The sequence below is a fragment of the Rhineura floridana genome, chromosome 4 (genome assembly GCF_030035675.1).
Source record: "Rhineura floridana isolate rRhiFlo1 chromosome 4, rRhiFlo1.hap2, whole genome shotgun sequence".
Classification (NCBI taxonomy): Eukaryota; Metazoa; Chordata; class Lepidosauria; order Squamata; family Rhineuridae; genus Rhineura; species Rhineura floridana.
The window spans coordinates 49,256,398-49,276,306 of record NC_084483.1 but is presented as its reverse complement, the minus strand read 5'-3'; the positions used below and the strand labels follow the sequence as shown (position 1 = coordinate 49,276,306).

The window sequence follows — 19,909 nt, the reverse complement described above, 5'->3', positions numbered from 1 at the left end:
CAGGCTCTCCTCCCCACTGTGCTATAGCAGCTCACTCATTAACCATTAGATGTATTTAATGTGGAGACAGAACAGTACAGTTTCAAAACATAAGTCCCCAAAATGTGAATTTCTAACTCTGTACATGTAGATTTAAAGATTTCCCCCCTCAATTACAAATGCTTTCACAAAAAAAGGACAATTAGTAAGTTACTGTTCTGCATTAAATGATCACAACAGTTGCTGAAATGTGAAGTGTATAATACCTTAAAATGAGATACGTGTTGCAGCTATTTTCAAGGCATATACGACTAGCTCTTACAAGTGAGAGAGACTAAAGATCTACTGAATGCAATATCAAGTCACATCCAAAGAGGGAAAGGCCCTCACTCCCTTCCTACCACTAATCTCCATTGCACTGTCCACACAAATCTGAATGTGGGAATGCGTGAAGAGAAGTGCATGTGTGGACTTTGGCATATAGGCAATTTTTTCTACTTGGGGAAGGGCCATAATCAAGGGTAGAGCACATGCTTTGCATGCAAAAGGCCCCAGGTTCAATCCCTGACATCACCAGATAGGGCTGGGAATGTCCCCAATCTGAAACACCAGAGAGCTGCCTCTAGTCAAGTGTCGGCAATGCTCAGTAAGATGGACCAACAGTTTGGCTTGGTATAAAGGAGCTTCCTATGACATCCCCTTAGACTGTGACAAATAGTGCATTTTAATTTCTATTTGAGAATCCAAGACCATGATCCTAAGCAGCTCTGTATAAATATGAAAACATATTTTGGAAGGGGAAGAACTTGTCATAGGCATCACACAAGAAAAATGCAATGAACCTCCCACTAATCCTCTCATAAGCTGGTCCTACTATGCAATGCCCATCTCTATTTGTATCTCTTACACATCCACTCATTCTCCTCACCCATCTCTTCCTCTAAAGAGCCACCCTTTAAACCCACACTTTCTGGCTGCTCCTTGTACTCCATCAAGGCAGAATTACACATTAGATTCACTACATGGAAAATTGAAATAGTAGAAAATAAGGTATATGCCATAATGTGTACATCTTACTAAGAACACAAGTGTTAATGGGAGCAGTTGGGTGTGACTGACTGCAGGCCAGTACCCTGTTGATTTAAGGTGTTTAAGAACCAGTTTTCCACTTCAAATTTACAGAGAAAATGCTGTCACAACACACTGCATTCTAACAAGAGAGAAGAATGATAGGACATGACAGCTAAATTCAGAGTTTCATCAGGTTTTTGAAGACCTGCACTTCTAAATATCTGGCTTAGCATCAGAGGTGTGCCACAAGTTCATTCAAATTGCTTTGCGGCAGAGGGTTGAAATAAGACACCGACACAGTAAACTGGGTTGAACAAAGGGCCACTTTATTAAACTATAAACTAGAATTTTAAGTAACCTGCAGAGGAAAACCTAGATGCGGAACTATTTATAAGCAAGTCTTTGTTTACAGCTCTCGGGTGACCAGCCCATTTACCTTACCCCTTACCCCAGCCACACCTGTAGGTGAACAGGGGGGCCTTCCCACATCACCCCCCCTATTTAGTCCCCCTTTACCCCACTGCCGAGAAGCACCTCTCGCAGACACCTCTGCAGGTCCCCCCAAAAAATGTTGTTCCTTGCATCGGACAGGTGAATGCTATCAGCCCTATACCCTCCAATGCTGTATGTGGGGATGCTGAATAGCCTACCCCCCGTATTCAAGAAGAGCCAACCAAATCCGCCAGTTGACCTCCTTCCGTGCCAGATCAATCCCCTTCAGGTCCCATACACCACATCACACCCTGCGTGGGAGAATGTCTGACCACAGCAGACGTACCAAAGGCCAGTGTTGCCTTGTCAACTGCATGTCCTCACATGCCTGCCATCTGAGGGCCTTGCCTCAAGTAACCGAGGTCATTCCCACCCAGGGGAATGACCACCACATGCGGATCGTCCGCACTGAACCATGCTGGAACAACACGGGTCGGAGCCCATCCCAGCGCATACTCTGTCGACCCAGCCACCGAACCATGGCCCACCATCTGAGGCCCAGCTGTGAACCAATGTGAGCTTGCAGCAAGATACAAAAACCTAACTTACTCACAGGGTTGTTGTGAGGATAAAATGAGGAGGGAGACGCTGAGCTCCTTGGAGGAAAGATGGGACAGAAATGTAATAAAAATAAAATAGGTGATGTGAGGGCTTATCCACATTATAGCATTATTTAGCTGTTAATCTACATCCTCCCCATTTGAATTAGACCAAAGTAACCCACAGCCACATGTATTTGAATTTGTATACGAGGAACAATTTTGAGCTTTCCCATTCATACCAGTAGGCGTTCCCTTTTGTGTGTTTTCTCCACCTTCTAATTTGTTGATTAAATTATGCCAATTAAGAACCAACAGGGCATGCACACAGAGAGCTGTGTTCAAGTTATTCTTTAAAAAAATCCCTGCAACAGCACACAGTCAGGCAATTATAAATTTGCTTGGGGGTTTTCTGGCTTTGTGCAAATCTGATGGATGGAGAGAGATAGACACACACATGCGTGCGCCCGCGCGCAAGCTCCTGACCCGCCCTTACTAGCATGCTGGAAAATAAATGAAAGTAATTGTAAATTCTCAACATACACTGTCCAGATTGCTACCAAATATATCTGGTGTAGAATTTTTTGTTGTGGTTTATCTCTGCAGTTTTCTGGTTTTGTGTAAATCTGAGGGATCAAAAGAAAAAAATATTTCTCCATTCATGAAAGCATCGAAGAAGTAGTGGATCTGGAAAGTGGAGTAACAGAAAGAGACAACTGATCCACCCACCCCAGAACACCTAAACAAATCATCTGCAACCCTGAGCAGAGCCCAATTTTCCCCATCTTATCAAATTATCCCCATATTGGGTAAACCTGAATTCACACGATAAAAGCATTGGTGGTGTTTGAGAGTAATGTCATGTGGATACATAAATTAAATGGGAACATAAACAGCTGCAAACACACAGTAAACTCCGGTGTGGACAAGCCCTGAGTAGTTCCAAACATTAAGCCTTCCCAAAGGCCTGGATACAAGTCAATTCACTAACAGGCAAAAAACCTTGCAGTTTAAGAACATACCTATTGCCAACCGATATTTCTATCAAACTTTAAAAAGCAGGGAAATTGGACAGCTATAGTGAATGCACCAGGGGAGCAGGAGACCTGACCTCCTCTCTGAGATATTGGACTGCCCTACAAATTTGTAAAAATGCAAACACAATTAGGGTTGGGCTTTCACAGTCCAATCCACTTCCTGTGTAGCTTGGAAGAATTTGGTAAGTGATGGCAACACCTGCCATCTCCAAAGATGGAGAATTACATTTTTGCATGTTTGTTAGTGTTCTTCTTACTTTGCTTCTTTTCTGCGTTACTACAGTTTCTACAGAGAACCTAACCTAGAAAATTATATTTCTCTCATTATTCATCCTAGAAACCTATGTCAATTTTTTATTAATTTCAAAGCATTTTTATTGGTCAGTGTCATATGATGGTGAAGACAACCTTTTGTGTTTCAAACTGGAGATTATACTCTATATCTATTTTGGGCACTTTAACAGTTGAATTTGAAACTGCAGTTTGATGTAAAATCAGACTGACTACAATATGTTGCTACTTATGCAAGGACTCTAGCTGTTGGAAAAATCAAACTTCTCCTGCCCAAGATGCATGTTTTCAGCCTGCTATACTTAAACTACTCAAGGAATGGTGGGCATGGTCAATTAAAAACATAGAGCACACCTAGAATTTTGCTAGAATATATTTCACGTCCCACTGTGTTATCTTGTGCAAACTGAGACACTCCTCATGTCCACTGGAAACTATTCTGTACAACAGTCAGTGCCATTATTCCACATTTGTTTTTGGAGCATTTTTTTAGTGTTGCGAAGTGTTGCAAAAGAAAATGATTTACTATAGGAAACTTCATTAAAATTGCAAAGTAAATCAAACATATTTAAAGTGACTATCTGAACTATATCAACTATTTTAATATTGTTGCTCCCTCCTGCTAAAACAAGATCAGCACAGCACATGTCTTGTTTCTGTTATTTGGGCTGATTGCAGGTGTTGCCACTACTCACCATATGCTCAGAGGCACATGTTACCAAACTCTTCCAAGCTTGGATTGGGGTGAAAGACCAAATTATGTTTGCATTTTGACCAATTGTAGGGTAGTACAATATCTCAGAGAGGTCAGGTCTCCTGCTCCCCTGGTGCATTCACTATAGCTTCCCAAATTCCCTGCTTTTTAAAGTTTGAAAGAAATATCTGTTCGCTATGGGTATGTTCTTAGACCGCAATGTTTTTTGCCTATTAGTGAATTCCTCTGCTTTTTCATCCAGGAGGTAAGAAATGGGATCCTTGTAAGTTTGCTGAGAATAGATTGATCATTTGCATGCTTACTGAGTTGAGTGGGATTTACTCCCCTGAAATCATCCTTAGATTAGGTGAAACTGACCACAGGGGATGGGAAGGGGGGAAGGGGGGGAGGGGAGCAGGCAGGAGGGGGAGGAGGGGGAGGAGGGGGCAGGTTTGATCATTTGCATGTTTATTGAGTTCAGTGGGATTTACTCCCTTGCAATCATGCTTAGGATATGTAAAACTGACCATGAAGAGGGAGGCCTGGAGTGGGCAGGGGAGGAGAGGAGGGAGGGAGGGAGGGAGGTAGGAAGAGGGGAGGAGAGGAAGAAGGGAGAGGAGAGGGGAAGGACAGGAAGGCAGGTCTGATCATTTGCATGCTTATTGAGTTCAGTGGGATTTACTCCTGTGCAATCGTGGCTAGGATAGGTAAAACTGACCATGGGGGAGGAGAAGGGGAAGGAGGAGGAAGGGGAAGGAGGGGATGGGAAGAGGATGGGGGAGGGGAAGGAAAGGGGGAAGGAAGGGGGAGGGAAAGGCCAAGGAAGGAGGAAGAGAGGGCAGATTTGATCATTTGCATGCTTTTTGAGTTCAGTGGGATTTACTCCTGTGCATTCATGTTTAGGATAGGTGAGACTGACCTGGGGGAGGGGCAGGGAGGGGAGTAGGAGGGCAGGGAGGAGAGCGGGAGGGGAGGAGAGCGGGAGGGGAGGAGAGCGGGAGGGGAGGGCACTGGGCAGAGGGGAAGCCCCTTTGCTTTCTGAAAGGAAAACACTGTGAACAATATCATTCTTTTTTAGGGTTTCCCCCAGCTTTTTATTCTACAGCAGGCACATGTAGCCTCTGATCCAAATTTAAACCACAGCTGTCCATGGCCACATTCACACCAGACCTTTATTTCACTTTGCACAGTCATGGCTATTCGCAAAGAATCCTGGGAAGTGTAGTTAGTGAAGAGTGATAAGAGTTGCTAGGAGATGCCCTGTTCCTTTCACAGAGCTTCAATCAGAGCGGCTGGCTGTTAAACCATTCTGGCCATTGGACCTCTGTCAGGGGAATAGGAGTCTCCACTCAGCACCCTTCACAAACTACACTTCTCAGGATTCTTTGGGGGAAACCATGACTGTCTAAAGTGAAATAAAGGTCTGGTGTGGGTGTGGCCCCGATTAGCCAAGCCCAGCAGCTGTGACTCTGGCTTTTAGAACACTGACAGTTGGTTCTTACTGAGCTTGCCTGGCCTTATCATTGAGTTCAATGCTAAAATTTCTTAAATTTATTAAAAATCAGCCAGGCATTTTTTTTAACGATTGAACTGCAGAAGGTGAAGGTCATAGGATGGGGCAAGGTCAGTAACAGGATTACAGGTACTCTGTGAACATGGCTGATTGTTAATTAATTTCAACATATTATGAGAACTCTGACAGAAAAAAGCCCAAAAGGGGTCTGGTTTCTCTCTCTCTCGTTTTACACTTGGAACTCTTGATTCTCTGACTGTTTTGTGTATTGCCATGAAAATTTAGACGGTTGTTAAACAAACGTTTCTGAGTTCAACACTTTAAGTTTTGTAAGGTTTTGTTTGAAATTAGCTTATGGGAAGCATCAGAATGGCATGGGGTTATTTTCAATTTAACACTGTGGAATGTGAATAATCCATGCTGACTATTCTCATGGCTGTATAATTAATGAAGACTACTGGGTCACTGGCTAACTTGTGGCCTAAATCTTAGGCACATGTCCCTTTTAATAATGTGTGCATATTTCAAGAAACTCATAGAAAAGTATAAATGCACCTATTAAAAAGTCAGTTACACCTATCTAGCCACAACCATATCAATCTTACTTTTAAACTAGGTCAATAATCCAAGAGCCCTCTGAGATAAGCAGTCTGACGAGCACTAAGAAACAATGAAAAGATGCTGATCATATTAACTTGTATTAAGCGGAATAAGTAGAACCTTGAAACAAAATGTAACATACAAGGATTTTTTTGGGGGGGGGGGCGCTTCAAGCTCTGCCTATTGAAGCAGAAGACTACCCAGAATGTGTGATTGGGCACATACCCTTATATCCACATGCCTCATCCTCCTTTTCCAGCCACTTCATCCCATTTCTCCTCCCATCCATTTATCAAGGTGTTTTTCCTCAGTTAGTATTCCATAGGCACTGGGCATGCTCAATCCACATAGAGCTGTTTGTCCAAGTGTCCTCTCCCCAATTGTCCCCCCATTTAAGATTTTTCCTAAATACTTTTTTTTTGTACCTCTGAATACCTCAGGGATACCTCAAGCCTGCAAGCCAGCTGCAGTTTTCTACCTAAGCAATGGTATTAGAATTAGTATAGAAGGTTTGTTTTAGACCACTGCAAGTATTTTTTTTAAAAAAAATAGCTTGAAACATAAAAAACAACATGTAACATCAAAATTAAAAATTTAAGGAGGTGATATATCAGTTACTACTCATACAGAAAATTCAAGTGGGACAATCCAAGTATTCCCACATATCTTCTGTTACTATCATCCCAAAGCATCTTAATATAACCTAGAATACAGAGCTCTTAATGACTGACTGTGATACCTGAAAACAGCTTACTCTATATTTGTCCACACCTCTCCAACACTCACATTTACATCTAGAAAGTAACACTATCTCATGACTGAATCGGGATCAGTTGTAATTTGTCTCACATTACAGCTGAATACAGTAACATCCTGTAAGGACAGAAGCCAAAAGGTGACTAATCACCTGTGAAAACATTAGGGACTGTTGAAGCAACAACAAGGCTAGTTGCTCCTTTAGTCATAAGACATTCTTTTGTGGGTTCCGGAGATATTTGAGAAGATAGTTGGGGCAGTATTCTCATAGAAACTTTTACATCCATAAAAGCACAGCCACACACAGTCAATGGCCCAGAAAACAGCCTGAAGGCATATTACACAGTTCCACTACTCAAACTAATAAGGTCTGCCTCTATAAGCTACCTAGTTGGGTGATTTACCAGAGAAATATATGCAAAATGTGCCAATGTGTCTCCTTGGGGGAAGAGCAATATATCCAAGTATTAGTAACTACGATTATCTAGTTTCAGATATGAAAGGCCTTGCTCGTAGTACAGTATCACTTACATACCTTTGCTGACTTGAAGCCATGCCATGTTTCAAAACCTGTTGTTCCAGTGAATCTAGGTATTTCAAAAGAGAATGCTCAGACAACAAGCAACCCGCTCCAGCAATAAAACTCGCTGGGTGAAAATTCTCTGAATTTTTTTGAAGGCATAAGAAAATGACAGCTCCATTGTGCATATATAATCCTCAAAATACCATTTAGTACTTAGACACACACCCTATAGGATTGTCATCTTTTAGCATAAGACATGACTTATTTTAAAGTCTCATGGCTTGCATGTGAATACATAAAGTTTCCGATCTAAAACGGATTAGCCTTCCTCTTCATCCTAAACCTCTAAGGCAGCCTTCCCCGGTCTCATGACCTCCAGCTGTTTTGGACTCCAACTTCCATCAGCCCCAGCAAGAAAGACAAATGGTCGGGGATAGTGGGAGTTGTAGTCCAAAACATCTGATGGGCACCAGGTTGGGACAGCTACCCTAAATGATGTTCCTATCATGTTTTTACTAAACATAGATTCTTCCATGTGGGAAAAAATCACAAAAGATGTACACTGGATTGCACCATAGTCATACAGCAGAAAGGTTGTGTGATCTTTTCTCCCCACAAGAAAACAAAATATCATAGCGATTCCATAATGCAGGTGTGGGGAACCTTTGGCCCTCCAGATGTTGCTGACCTACAAGTTCCATCAGCCCCAACAAGCATGACCAATGACCAGGGATGATAGCAGTTGCAGTTCAGCAACATCTGGAGGGTCAAAGTTTCCCCATACCTGCCATAATGTTTTAGGAATTTTAAATTAGGTTTTCACCAGCTGGACAGGTTTTTTTAAAATGTTTCTCTTTATTGTATTTTTCCTGTATTTGCACAAGTTATCAAATGTAAGTTATTACATCTTGAGAGAGCACTTTATTAATTTGTTAGATGTTTCAAAAAAATTAAACCCAATAGAAAGTAAACAAAGAGTTGCTGCAAGATGACTCCAGCAGCTGCTGATAAGAAAATGGATAATATCTGACCAATCTACAGCGTATAGTATAGTTCCAATCTACACAGTAAATTTATATAAGCCAGTTTTTTTCTATCATTTTTTGAGGCTTTCAAAGAATCCTGAGAACTGTAGTATGGTGTGGGTACTTGTCTGCTCCGGATACCTAGCTCCGTTCACAGAACAAAAGTCTCTGGAGGAGACAGAATTATGGGTAAATCAGTGTAATTCCACACTATAAATGTGGCCTTGGTGAAAAAAACCTGCAAGGATGAAAGAGGAGCCATTTTTTAAGACAAGGAGGAAGTAACTGACAAAAGTGTATGGATTTAGATATGGATAAGTCTAGAGACATATTTCAACATGGACAAATAGCATGCTGGCCACACCCACTCACATTACATGTTGATGTCTGCATAGAGAGAGTCAAAGCAAGTAGACATCTACACACAGAGAGAAAGGCTTCCATGCATTCTTGAACCCTGTGTGATCACCTCTACAGACTTACAATGACTTTACATATAGAAACATATAGAAACAAACTGACACGAGATCTGAACATGAAGCAGCTACACTCACACACACACACAAGAAGGTCTGCACCCATGGGGTTGCAGGGTTGTATCCTGGATGAAGGCAGTCTGAGGTGAAGCACAAACTCTACCTTTAGGGCTGAGGCATGGCTCAGTGGAAAAGCAGTGTGATCTCCACTCAGGTACCTGAACCAGGAAATACCCTTTCCTGTGATTTTGAAAAGCCAAATGCAGGGCAGGTGCCAGGCATGACTGGGCCCTTAGGCACCAGCCTGCCCTGGGCCCACAGCACCACAGCCCAACACCCCCCCATACAGGGAGTACGGGGCTAATAAGCCAGCCCATGTGCCCCACCTACCTCCTGTGTCATGCAAATGACATGTGCATGTAGCTCACATGCCTGCCATCAACCAAGATAGCGGCGGGGGCGTTAGTCCCTTAGGGAAGCCCCCACTGCCATCTTGAGTGAAGACAGGCATGCACACACAGCATGCATGGCATTCACACTGATGAGAGAGGTTGGTGGTGCGTGCGTATGGGCTTATTGAAGCCCACACTGTCTGTATTGGGGTTGCCTGAGAGCTCCCTCCCGGCATTCTGCAGCAGGGTCAGGTTGTAGGACTGCTGCAGATCATGGAACAGGAGTGCCACTCTTCCATCCTAAGGAGGGCCTTCAGGGCCCCCTCTGGGCTGCAGGGTCCTCGGCCAGGGCTCAACCTGGCTGCCCTTTGGTGTTGGCCAAAGAGACAGAGGAGAAAGAAATAAAAGGAGCAGTAAAAATACAGTTAAAAATCAGTATGAATGTTTAATGCAGACATGCCACAGACCTCATGAATGAAGCCTGCAAACAACTTGTGGTCCATGGACCACAGTCTGGGAACCCCTGGGACAAACCACTGATATGATTTAATTCCTTATGTCATGCATGGGATGAATCACCACCCAGACTACTTCAGGTTCCCAGTCAATGTATAGAACATGTCGATTCCTTTTGCCATTAGGATATAGATTCTCAGAGTGAACACAGCAAGAGGAAGCAAATAAACCCCATACTGTAATTGAGAACTGAAATTATTTTAGTCTTGTCTTTCTTCTTCAAAAATAGCCTACCCCATTGGCCTTCCAAAAGTGTCTTGCTACATCCTAGTAACACCTTTGTCTAAAGGGCACTTTCTTATGCAGCCAAGAACATCTACATGTGGAAGCAGGCTTCCATGTCTCCTACAGCAGGAAAGGGGAACTTGTGGTCCTCCAGGTGTTGTGGACTCCAGCTCTCATCAGCCCCAGGCAGCATAGCCAACAGTCAGGGATAATGAGATCTGGGCATCTAGCAACATTGGGAAGGCCACTCGTTCCCCATCCCGGCCTTATGGGAGTAAAAATCACTGCCGTAAAGCAAGTGTGCCCGAGATTGGACACCTGTCTGCACTGTATTGCTTCTAGTGGGATGCAGTTTCATACGCCCACCAGTAATCTGGCAAACCTAGTCTAAGAATAAGAAGGTATCCTCAAAGTGTCAGGCATGCTGATTCAGCATACATAACCTGCATATTACCCTGGCGACTTGGGCAAAAAACCATGCTGCTACATGGTAGCCAAGAGAACAACTTTCAACGTGCATGTCTCCTTAGCTGCACAGGAATGCAAGCAAACTGTGGGGCTAGATACATCAGCACAATGATAGAAGACTTTTTTATAGTAGAAAAAGCCTTGCAGTAGTTACTTCATACTTCTTTCCTGAGCTACTCATATGCGCTCACCTCCAGTTTAATAAAATGGTGCTAAGTCGGGGAAAGATGTTGCCCAGCCACTGCTTAAGTTAATGCCACTATTTTGGTTTTCTTGTCAATTTGGTGTATTTGTTTATGACATGGAAAAAGTAAAGACATCCCTAGACAGCACACACTGTTTCATAACTGAAATAACTTAATACCAATACTTAATTCAGCCCTTAACTTACAATCGAATAATTTAAAAAGAAACAAAAATCCTCTTGATAGTTTAATGATCAACACACACAGCTAAGCTGTTTTGAGGTCTTGCCTTGAGGCTTCTATATACATATGATATATAATTCACTAATAGGCAAAAAACCTTGTGGTTTAAGAATGTACCTATACCCACAGCTATTTTTATCAAACTTTAAAAAGCAGGGAAATTGGGCAGCTATAGTGAATGCACCAGGGGAGCAGGAGACCTGAACTCCTCTCTGAGATATTGGACTGCCCTACAAAGTTGTCAAAATGCAAACACCATTTGGGTCAGTCTTTCACAGTCCAATCCACTTGCTGTGTAGCTTGGAAGAATTTGGTAACATGTGCCTCTGAGCATATGGTGAGTGGTGGCAACACCTGCCATCTCCAAAGATGGAGAATTATATTTTTGTATGTTTGTTGGTGTTCTTCTTACTTTGCTTCTTTCCTGTGTTACTACTGTTTCTACAGAGAATCTAAACTAGAAAATTTTATTTTCCTCATTATACATCCCAGAAATCTGTGTCAAATTTATTTTTATTAATTTCAAAGCCTTTTTATTGGTCAATGTCATATGGTGGTAAAGATAGCCTTTTGTGTTTCAAATTGGAGGTTATGTTCTATTTCTATTTGGGGTGCATTAACAGTGGAATCTGAAACTGTAGTTTGATGTAAAATCAGACTGATTCCAACATGGTGCTCCTTTAGCAATGACTCTAGCTGTTGGGAAAAAGAGGATGCATATTTTCATCCTGCTATGTTTAAACCACTTCATTTAAGGCAAGGTGGGCATGGTCAATTAAAAACATAGAGCACACCTAGCATTTTGCTAGAATATATTTCACCTCTCACTGTTTTATCTTGTGCAAATTGACACACTCCTGAGGTCCACTGGAGACTATTCTGCAGAAGTCAGTGCCATTATTATGTTTGGCTTTTTTTAGTGTAAATTCTGGAAAGTGTTGCTGTACTTCACATATTCGCAGAAACAGAAACAAAAGAAAATGATTTCCTATAGGAAACTTCACTAAAATTGCAAAGGAAATCAGACATATTCAAAGTGACCATCTGAACTATATCAACTGTCTTAATAATGTTGCTTCCTCCCTGCTAAAACAAGATCAGCACAGCACATGTCTTATTTCTATTCTTTGGGCTGATTGCAGTTGTTGCCACCACTCACCATATGCTCAGAGGCACATGTTACCAAATTCTTCCAAGCTACACAGCAAGTGGATTGGACTGTGAAAGACCAACCCAAATGGTGTTTGCATTTTGACCAATTTGTAGGGCAGTCCAATATCTCAGACAGGAGTTCAGGTCTCCTGCTCCCCTGGTGCATTCACTATAGCTGCCCAATTTCCCTGCTTTTTAAAGTTTGATAGAAATAGCTGTGGGCTATAGGTACATTCTTAAACCACAAAGTTTTTTGCCTATTAGTGAATTTCCCTGCTTTTTAATCCGGGAGGTAAGAGATGGGATCCTGTGCAAGTTAGCACCAGCAGTAACAGAAACAGTTCAGTAGTGTATTTTAAATGTTATATTACCATCAAGAATGACTTTACTTTTACAAGAGGGTCATGACTTAGTGGCAGAGGACATGCTTTGCATGCAAAAGTCCCCACATTCAATACCCAGCATCTCCAATTAGGGCTGGGAGAGATCCTTATCTGAAACCTTGTCAGTCAGTACTGAGGTAGGGACATCTATTGTTATAGGAGAAGGCATTAAAAAGGATTTTATTCTCAACCCAGCAGCAAAAAAAGAAGGAGGGGCATGGCTGTGACTATCATGAAGAAACCCTGCACTTTTTAATTTGCTACTGCACTATTGGTCACAAACAGAAAAACCACTTGGCCACCTCATTAGTATAATATGGTATTACACTAACTGCAAATGTTTGATGCCCCTGCAAATGTTTGATGAAGACCTTCTGTTCTCTGCAAAATATGAAGGGGAAAATGCCTCTTCCCTATACAGCAAAGGCTTTCATAAAAGTGGGAGGTAGTGACCAACACAGCACTAATTTCAGATGGGGGCTTCAACTCAGGACTAATTTCAGTGAGTGAGTGAGTGAGTGAGTGAGTGAGTGAGTGAGTGAGTGAGTGAGTGAGTGAGTGAGTGAGTGAGTGAGTGAGTGAGTGAGTGAGTGAGTGAGTGAGTGAGTGAGTGAGATTTAAGATTAAACAACCAGGAGCTAAATTCAAGATTAAAGTGTTAAAAACAAAGAGTCGCATCAAATCTCAAAATAACTACAGCAATGTTATGAGCACAGGTCAAACAGCCACACACACTTCAAACAAAAAGTATTTGAGCATTTGTCATTTATAAACCCATTTAAGGATTTATACCACCAGCATCAACCCAAACACAAGAAGCCTCTATTTTTCTCCCATGAGTGGGAAAGCAATGATCCCTTCACCCATTGCCGCCCTGGGCTCCTTCTGGGAGGAATGGTGGGATATAAATTTAATAAATTAAAGAAATAAATGCTGCTGCTACAGTCAATTTAAAAGTTCTTTTCAAAAAAGAAAAAGAAAAAACACAAAACCAAGAGACTGAACAACACTGGACTACACTTCAGGGTTGTCATACACAACTCCCTCTCAGGCCCCCCCCAATATCTGTACAGCCACACTAGGCTACTTTGCAGGGCTGATGTAACCTATGCTTTCTCAAGCACTATATCCACCCCTCCTCACTGCTGCACTATGAATGTACTAACGATGAATTTATTTCCATTTGCTTTAGCAGGGTAATTTAGTAATCTATGTAATTTTACATACATGGGGGGGGGTGGGAAAGTTAAAAAATGAAATTAAACCCGAGTTAGACACAGTATGAGAAACACAAAACCAAGAGACTGAACAACACAACTTCAGGGTTGTCATACACAACTCCCTCTCAGCCCCCCCCCAATATCTGTACAGCCACACTAGGCTACTTTGCAGGGCTGATGTAACCTATGCATCCTCCTGAACAATGAATATACTAATGATTTGTGTGTGTGTGTGTGTGTGTGTGTGTGTGTGTGTGTGTGTGTGTGCGAGAGAGAGAGAGAGAGAGAGAGAGAGAGAGAGAGAGAGTGATATATAATATTTTATATATATATATATTTTATAATTTTTATATATATATATATTAACAACCAAGAGCTAAATTCAGGATTAAAGTCTTACAAACAAAGAGTCTCATACAATCTCAAAGTAACTCATTTATAAACCCATTTGAGGATAGGGGCTGGGGGCTGGCAGGGCAATTGAGCCAGCAGAAAGAGCAGGCTGCAGGAGACAGCGGGCATGGGAACACGAACACACACACACACACATCACCATCACTCACCTCCATTCTGCTGCTGCCTTCTCCGTCATCCTTGCCCTCTGGCTTTCTCCCTCCACCATCCATTTCTCTCTCTCTCTCTCTCCTGACCGTCTGGCTCTTCATTTCCTCCCTCGTGCTTCCTCACACAGAACACGAGGGAGGAGCAAATCCGAGCAGAAGGCCAGTGTGAGTCACATTTCTGTTGCCCACCAATCACAGGAGCAGAAGACTTCCCCTGCTTCCTCCAAGTAACTGGAAGGGGAGGGGGGAGGGGGAGTGAAATGAAAGAACTCCTGCTTTCTACTGCGCCTGCATGACGTTATAATCCATGGTAATGCATTTTTTAATCTATTAATTAAAAACAAACCATGCCGTTTTTTTACTTTAAACCTACTGAAGATGAAGGTCTGTGTTTGGGGCAAGCTCAGGGATTTGATTAGAGATACCTTACAGTCATCTCTGAGTTTTAATGAATGACAACAGATTATGAGAACTTCTCAAGAAAAAAGTCAAAACGGCCTATTTTTTTCTCTCTCTCCCGTTTTTCACTTTAATCTGTGGATTCTCCGTGGGGGGGTTGTGTATCACCAAGAAAACTTTCAGAGTTGTAGAGCAAGCGATTCTGAATCCAACAGTATAAGACTTGTAAGTTTTTGTTTTGAAGTGGGACTATACAAAGCACCAGAAAGGTGTGTGTGTGGGTATTTTCATTTAACATGGTAGAACGCAAAAAAAATCCCTACAGACTATAGTATACAGCCACTCTCATGGCTGTATAATTCTGTAAATTTAAATTATGTCAGAAGAAGATAGATTTATGTCTCCCTCAATATCTGCTTTTTTTCTAGGGAATATCTGCATTTCAAAACTTCAAGAAGGATCATGTGAAGAAACTGATTTCAGATGGGTCTGCCAGATGAAAATCCTTATTACACTTTATAACCTTGTGCAAACAACCTTTAAAAGTGCTGGCTTTTGCAGCTTGTTTGCAAGATGAAACAGTAGTTAGTTTTCTGAAGTGGTAACAACTGAGGGAGTTCATGAAAAGCAGATGAGTAATCTAAGGCCCATCAAAGTCTAGACTGCACTAGTAGCCGGTATTAACACAACCAAAAATACTTGATCATTTCTTACATTATTATACACGTTTCGAGGCAGCACATATTATCTGAATGCAATTACTATGTCCCTGATGGCTCATGAAGGGAATACAACTCATTAGAGTTCAGACACCTTGACACTGTGAAGTGTTTTGAATTCTACCAGACCCTACAGACTCAGATAAATACTGCCTATGGGCCCCCAGCAGCCAACCAACTCCCCTCCACATATAGGATATTTTTAAATATAGTTATTACACTTCAGCAAATTTTCAAATATTTAGGTGCTCAAGCAAATGGGATTTCCCCAGAGCTGAGACCATTACAAATTCTGAGATTGTTCAACACCTCAGATGACCCTAAGATGGTCAAGGACACTCCTCTTAGTGCCACTTCATACATCATAGAATTTGTACATGCAAGGTACTTTTGTAAAATGTAATGCAAGACAAGCCTTGTGTGTTTTCATTATACACACACTAGAAAGGGAGAAGTGCCTTAGAGCTTGTTCCAAAGTATGTATTACATGCATTTTTTTTACACCAAAACAATAGTAGAGGCAGGTAAGAAAAACAACCAGAACATGGGTACGAAATGAGGAGTGACAAAAAAAGGTAAAACAAAAACCATTAATAGTTTTCTTATCTGCAAACAATGCTCACTTGGTTTTCCAGCACAAGTCCAGTTACACCTAGGAATCAGTGTACAGAACAAAGGTGTAGGACATTCCAATATAAAATCAGTTTAGGGCTGGGATGACTAGCCATTTCAAGTGAGTGAATCAATTAATCCTTCTCCCACTTAGTGGCCCTCATTGCCATAGGGATATCAGGTCCCAATGCTGTAGTGGGAAATTCTGCCAGTTGTTGCTTCTACTCTCCGCAGAAACTAAACCATATTCTGATGCCTTCTTGCCTGCCCACTTCTAATAATCTAATGCACAGCCTCTCCTGTCTCTTGGCCCAGTGCAAGTTATTTGTCCCATAGCTACTTTCTCCTCAGCTGTTCTTTCCTTCACATACAGGTTTCCGTCATCCAGTGTCTCTTCCTGTTCCCAATTTCCAGGTCACTGCCGACTTTGCTGCTCTTCTACTGCTACCCTATCATTGGCTAGCCAGTCCAGCACCCCTGCCTTCTCTCCTCCATAGCCCACAGCCTCTCCTGATTTTAAGCAGTGTAAAGTTTCTTCCGAGGGCCAGTGTGGCATAGTGGTTAGAGTGTTGGACTAGGACCTGGGAGACCAGGGTTCAAACCCCACACAGCCATGAAGCTCACTGGGTGACCTTGGGCCAGTCACTGCCTTTCAGCCTCAGAGGAAGGCAATGGTAAACCCCCTCTGAATACCACTTACCATGAAAACACTATTCATAGAGTTGCCATGAGTCGGGATCGACTTGAAGGCAGTCCATTTCCATTTCAAAGTTTCTTCAGAGCTTCCATTTATTAGCCCCCTTCTTGCCTCATTAACTAACTTTTTTTTTCCAAGCTGAATTCTCCACCTGTGTTTCGTTCAGATAACACCCTGTCTTGGCCCCTTGCCTGTTCTGCACTTTTACTTTAGCCTCCATCCTCTGCGCGACTTGTCACTTAGCATCTCTGTATCCTAGTTCTCAGCTATCCCCTGTGTTTCTGCTTTAATCTAGCCATACTTCCCTCACACAAATTGGGCTGCAAACTGCTTAGTTCCTGTGTCAGAAACCATACCCAGCCAGTCAATTTGCACCACAGACTGTTCACTGCAAGTGCAATACAGTTCAGATGAGGTGGTATTTGAGTCATGACCAGTGGAAGGAGAAGTATCTACAATGAGAAAATCCACTAGTGAGGCAAGGAGACAGACTTGAGACCATAAAAATGTATGGTGCCCATGTGTTTAAGCCCATCGAAAGACCCATTTCAGAGCTACGGCTAAAAGCAGCACATATCAACACCATTGCTGCATCTATTGACTATATCATCATTCACATATACCAAGACCTCGTGAGATTTACCCAAGTATTTCAGAAGAAATGTGTGGTAGATTGAGTTGGCATGTGGTTAAATTATAGTCACAGGATCTGTTTAATTTATACTGTGTGTGTATTTTGGAAACATAAAATAACCAGTCACCCATTCAGAACCTTTTTGATTGGGTAGGCTAACAAAAAAATCCAAACAAAACACAACAGGAGGCTGGGGATGTATAAGAACAACGTTTTCAACAGTTCCTGTGTAAAAAGGGTAGTTCAAACAGACTTTTTTTTCTCCTTGTAAATCCAAATGATGTATCAGCCATAGGGAAAGAGTGCATGGACCACCAGTACGATCACAGATACAGATCTGCAACTGTAGGCAGCAATCCCCGTGACCACAGTAACTGGAGAATACAATGCTGCAATGGCAGAAATAGCCCTATCCACAAATACCCTAGTGTTACTTGTCCAAGGCAGGGCGCATCCAGGAGTATAGTGAACTATTATAGTGTGAATGAATCCTTAAGTGGTCACCCAAAACAAAATTCTACAAGAGTCACTAAACTGTTTCTTTAAGAATACAAAGGATACCCAACAAGATAGCTGTGCCACTTTCACTTTCCCCCTACATCTTGGGCCCAATGTTCTTTCTTGACACGATGACATTATGCAAGCTCATTTGTACCTGGCTGTGAAGTATAATCCTTTTTACTAGGCAAACAGGCCATCATAACACATATGGAAAAGCAGGTCTTGCAAGACTGGAGACTTGGGGCTGTTGGCAAGGAAGGCTGGCGCCCTTGCCGAGACAACTGTTTTTCAGTCACCTTTCCCTACCTACCTACTTGCCCCACACATTTTCCTCTCCCCCCCCCCTCCGCCAGCGTCGACTTTTGCCAGGACACTGACAGAAGTCTATGCACGAAAACTACATCTTCGAAGTTTAAGGATGCAATCCTAAGAACACTTGTTTGTGAGTAAATGCAAACTCGGAACTCCTTCCGAGTAACAAGTAACTAATGGTTGCGCCCAGCAGAGGTTAAGGAACCTTTTGCAGGCTGGTTCACCTCCAGGTCGGGGAGGAAGAAAGTTGAGAGTAGCGCTCAACTTCTGACCCACCAGCGACCTCAAGAGCAAACTCCCTTTTCTTCTGGCCCCAACTGCAGCCCCACCGTCTCTTCACCTTCCCACCCACTCCCCCCCCCATTTAGCACCCCTCGCTCACCTTCGGCAGCTCTCGGAGCTGGTTGGCGTCCAGCAGCAGCTCTTCCAGGCTGCGGTTGTAGCGGTAGATTTCCTCAGGGACGGCGGCCAGCGAGCAGTGGCGCTTATCGATAATCTCCACATGACGGTTACACCGCCACAGCGGGATGCAATGAAACATAGCAGCAAAGGCGGCTGCAGCACCCGCCTGCCGACTCCGAAGCCGCACAGGGTTCCGGCGGCCACTCGAGGCAAGAGAGGCGCACACCGCCTCAGCCTTTTACAGCTGCCCCGCTCTTCCTCTTGCTCCCGTTCGCTTTTCTCCGCTTCTGGTAGCGTTCCAATGGAAGCTCCTACCTTCCACCCAAGGCGCGCTGCTTTTGCCCTCGGACACTCGCAGCGCGAGGGGAGAGAGAGGAGGGGGCAACCCCGCCCCTTAGCAACCCTAGTCGCCGATACTGGGTTCCAGAGCGCGTCGCCACTGCTTGCTTATTTGCCAGCCACCGCCTTCTAGGCGCCCTCTTCTCTTTCTCCTCCCGTCCTTTCCTCAGCGAGTCCTGGAGGAGGAGGCAGCTTCTACACACATTCGACCGGGACAGGAGAAAACTCTCTCCCTCCCCCCCCCCCCGCCGCCGCCGCCGCCGCCGCCTTCTTTTCTTCAGTTCCAGACAGAATAGAGGAGCAAGTACTACGAGTGAAAGAGAAAAGAAAACCTTCCTCCTGTAATTGTCTCTTATCGGGTCTCGCCTGCCCAGTCAGTTGCACCGAGATCTCGTTAGCCGTGGAAGGAGAAGTAGCACGGCTCGCTTCTTGCTCAAGCTTGAGCACCTTTTGTCATTCCTGTGCCTGACCCGGAACACGCACTCGCTCGCTCGCTCGCTCGCTCCTTCCCTCCCTCCCGCGCGCTCGCTCCTTCCCTCTCCCACACACACTCTCTCTCTTTCCAGGCTGACATCATCAGTCCCTGTTCCCTCCCTCTCTCCCTCCCTCTGACTCTGGTATCTGACCCTGAGGTTGTGTGACACCAGCGGAGAGAGAAGGAGCACCTCTCCTCCGTTTGCTGCTGGTAGCCTTGGGGAAAATTGGGGGAGGAGGAAAAGGAAGCGTGACAAAAAGAGGAGGGGGTACTTTTTCCAAAGTTTCCTCTTTGTTAGGAAAGATTTTATCAACATAGCATCCCGCCAGTTTGGGATTTAGGAACAAATCAAGGAAGACATGGCTTAGGGCTTCACATTATGAGCCGCCTCTAAATATGTTGCAGATAATTTATGAATATTCACTAATACACAAAAAACCTTGCGGTTTAAGAATGTACCTATAGCCCACAGATAT

General features: G+C 43.3%; 1 protein-coding gene across 1 annotated transcript in view; it reads right to left on the bottom strand.

Annotated features, from left to right (window-relative positions):
* Positions 1-19,182, bottom strand: part of LRRC1 (leucine rich repeat containing 1) — a 107,701-nt gene extending 88,519 nt beyond the window's left edge. The window contains exon 1 of the mRNA XM_061626247.1: positions 18,600-19,182. Within this exon, the coding sequence (XP_061482231.1) occupies positions 18,600-18,758 (159 nt within the window). The 5' untranslated portion in view covers positions 18,759-19,182. The remainder of the gene's footprint in view (positions 1-18,599) is intronic.
* Positions 19,183-19,909: the final 727 nt, after the last annotated feature.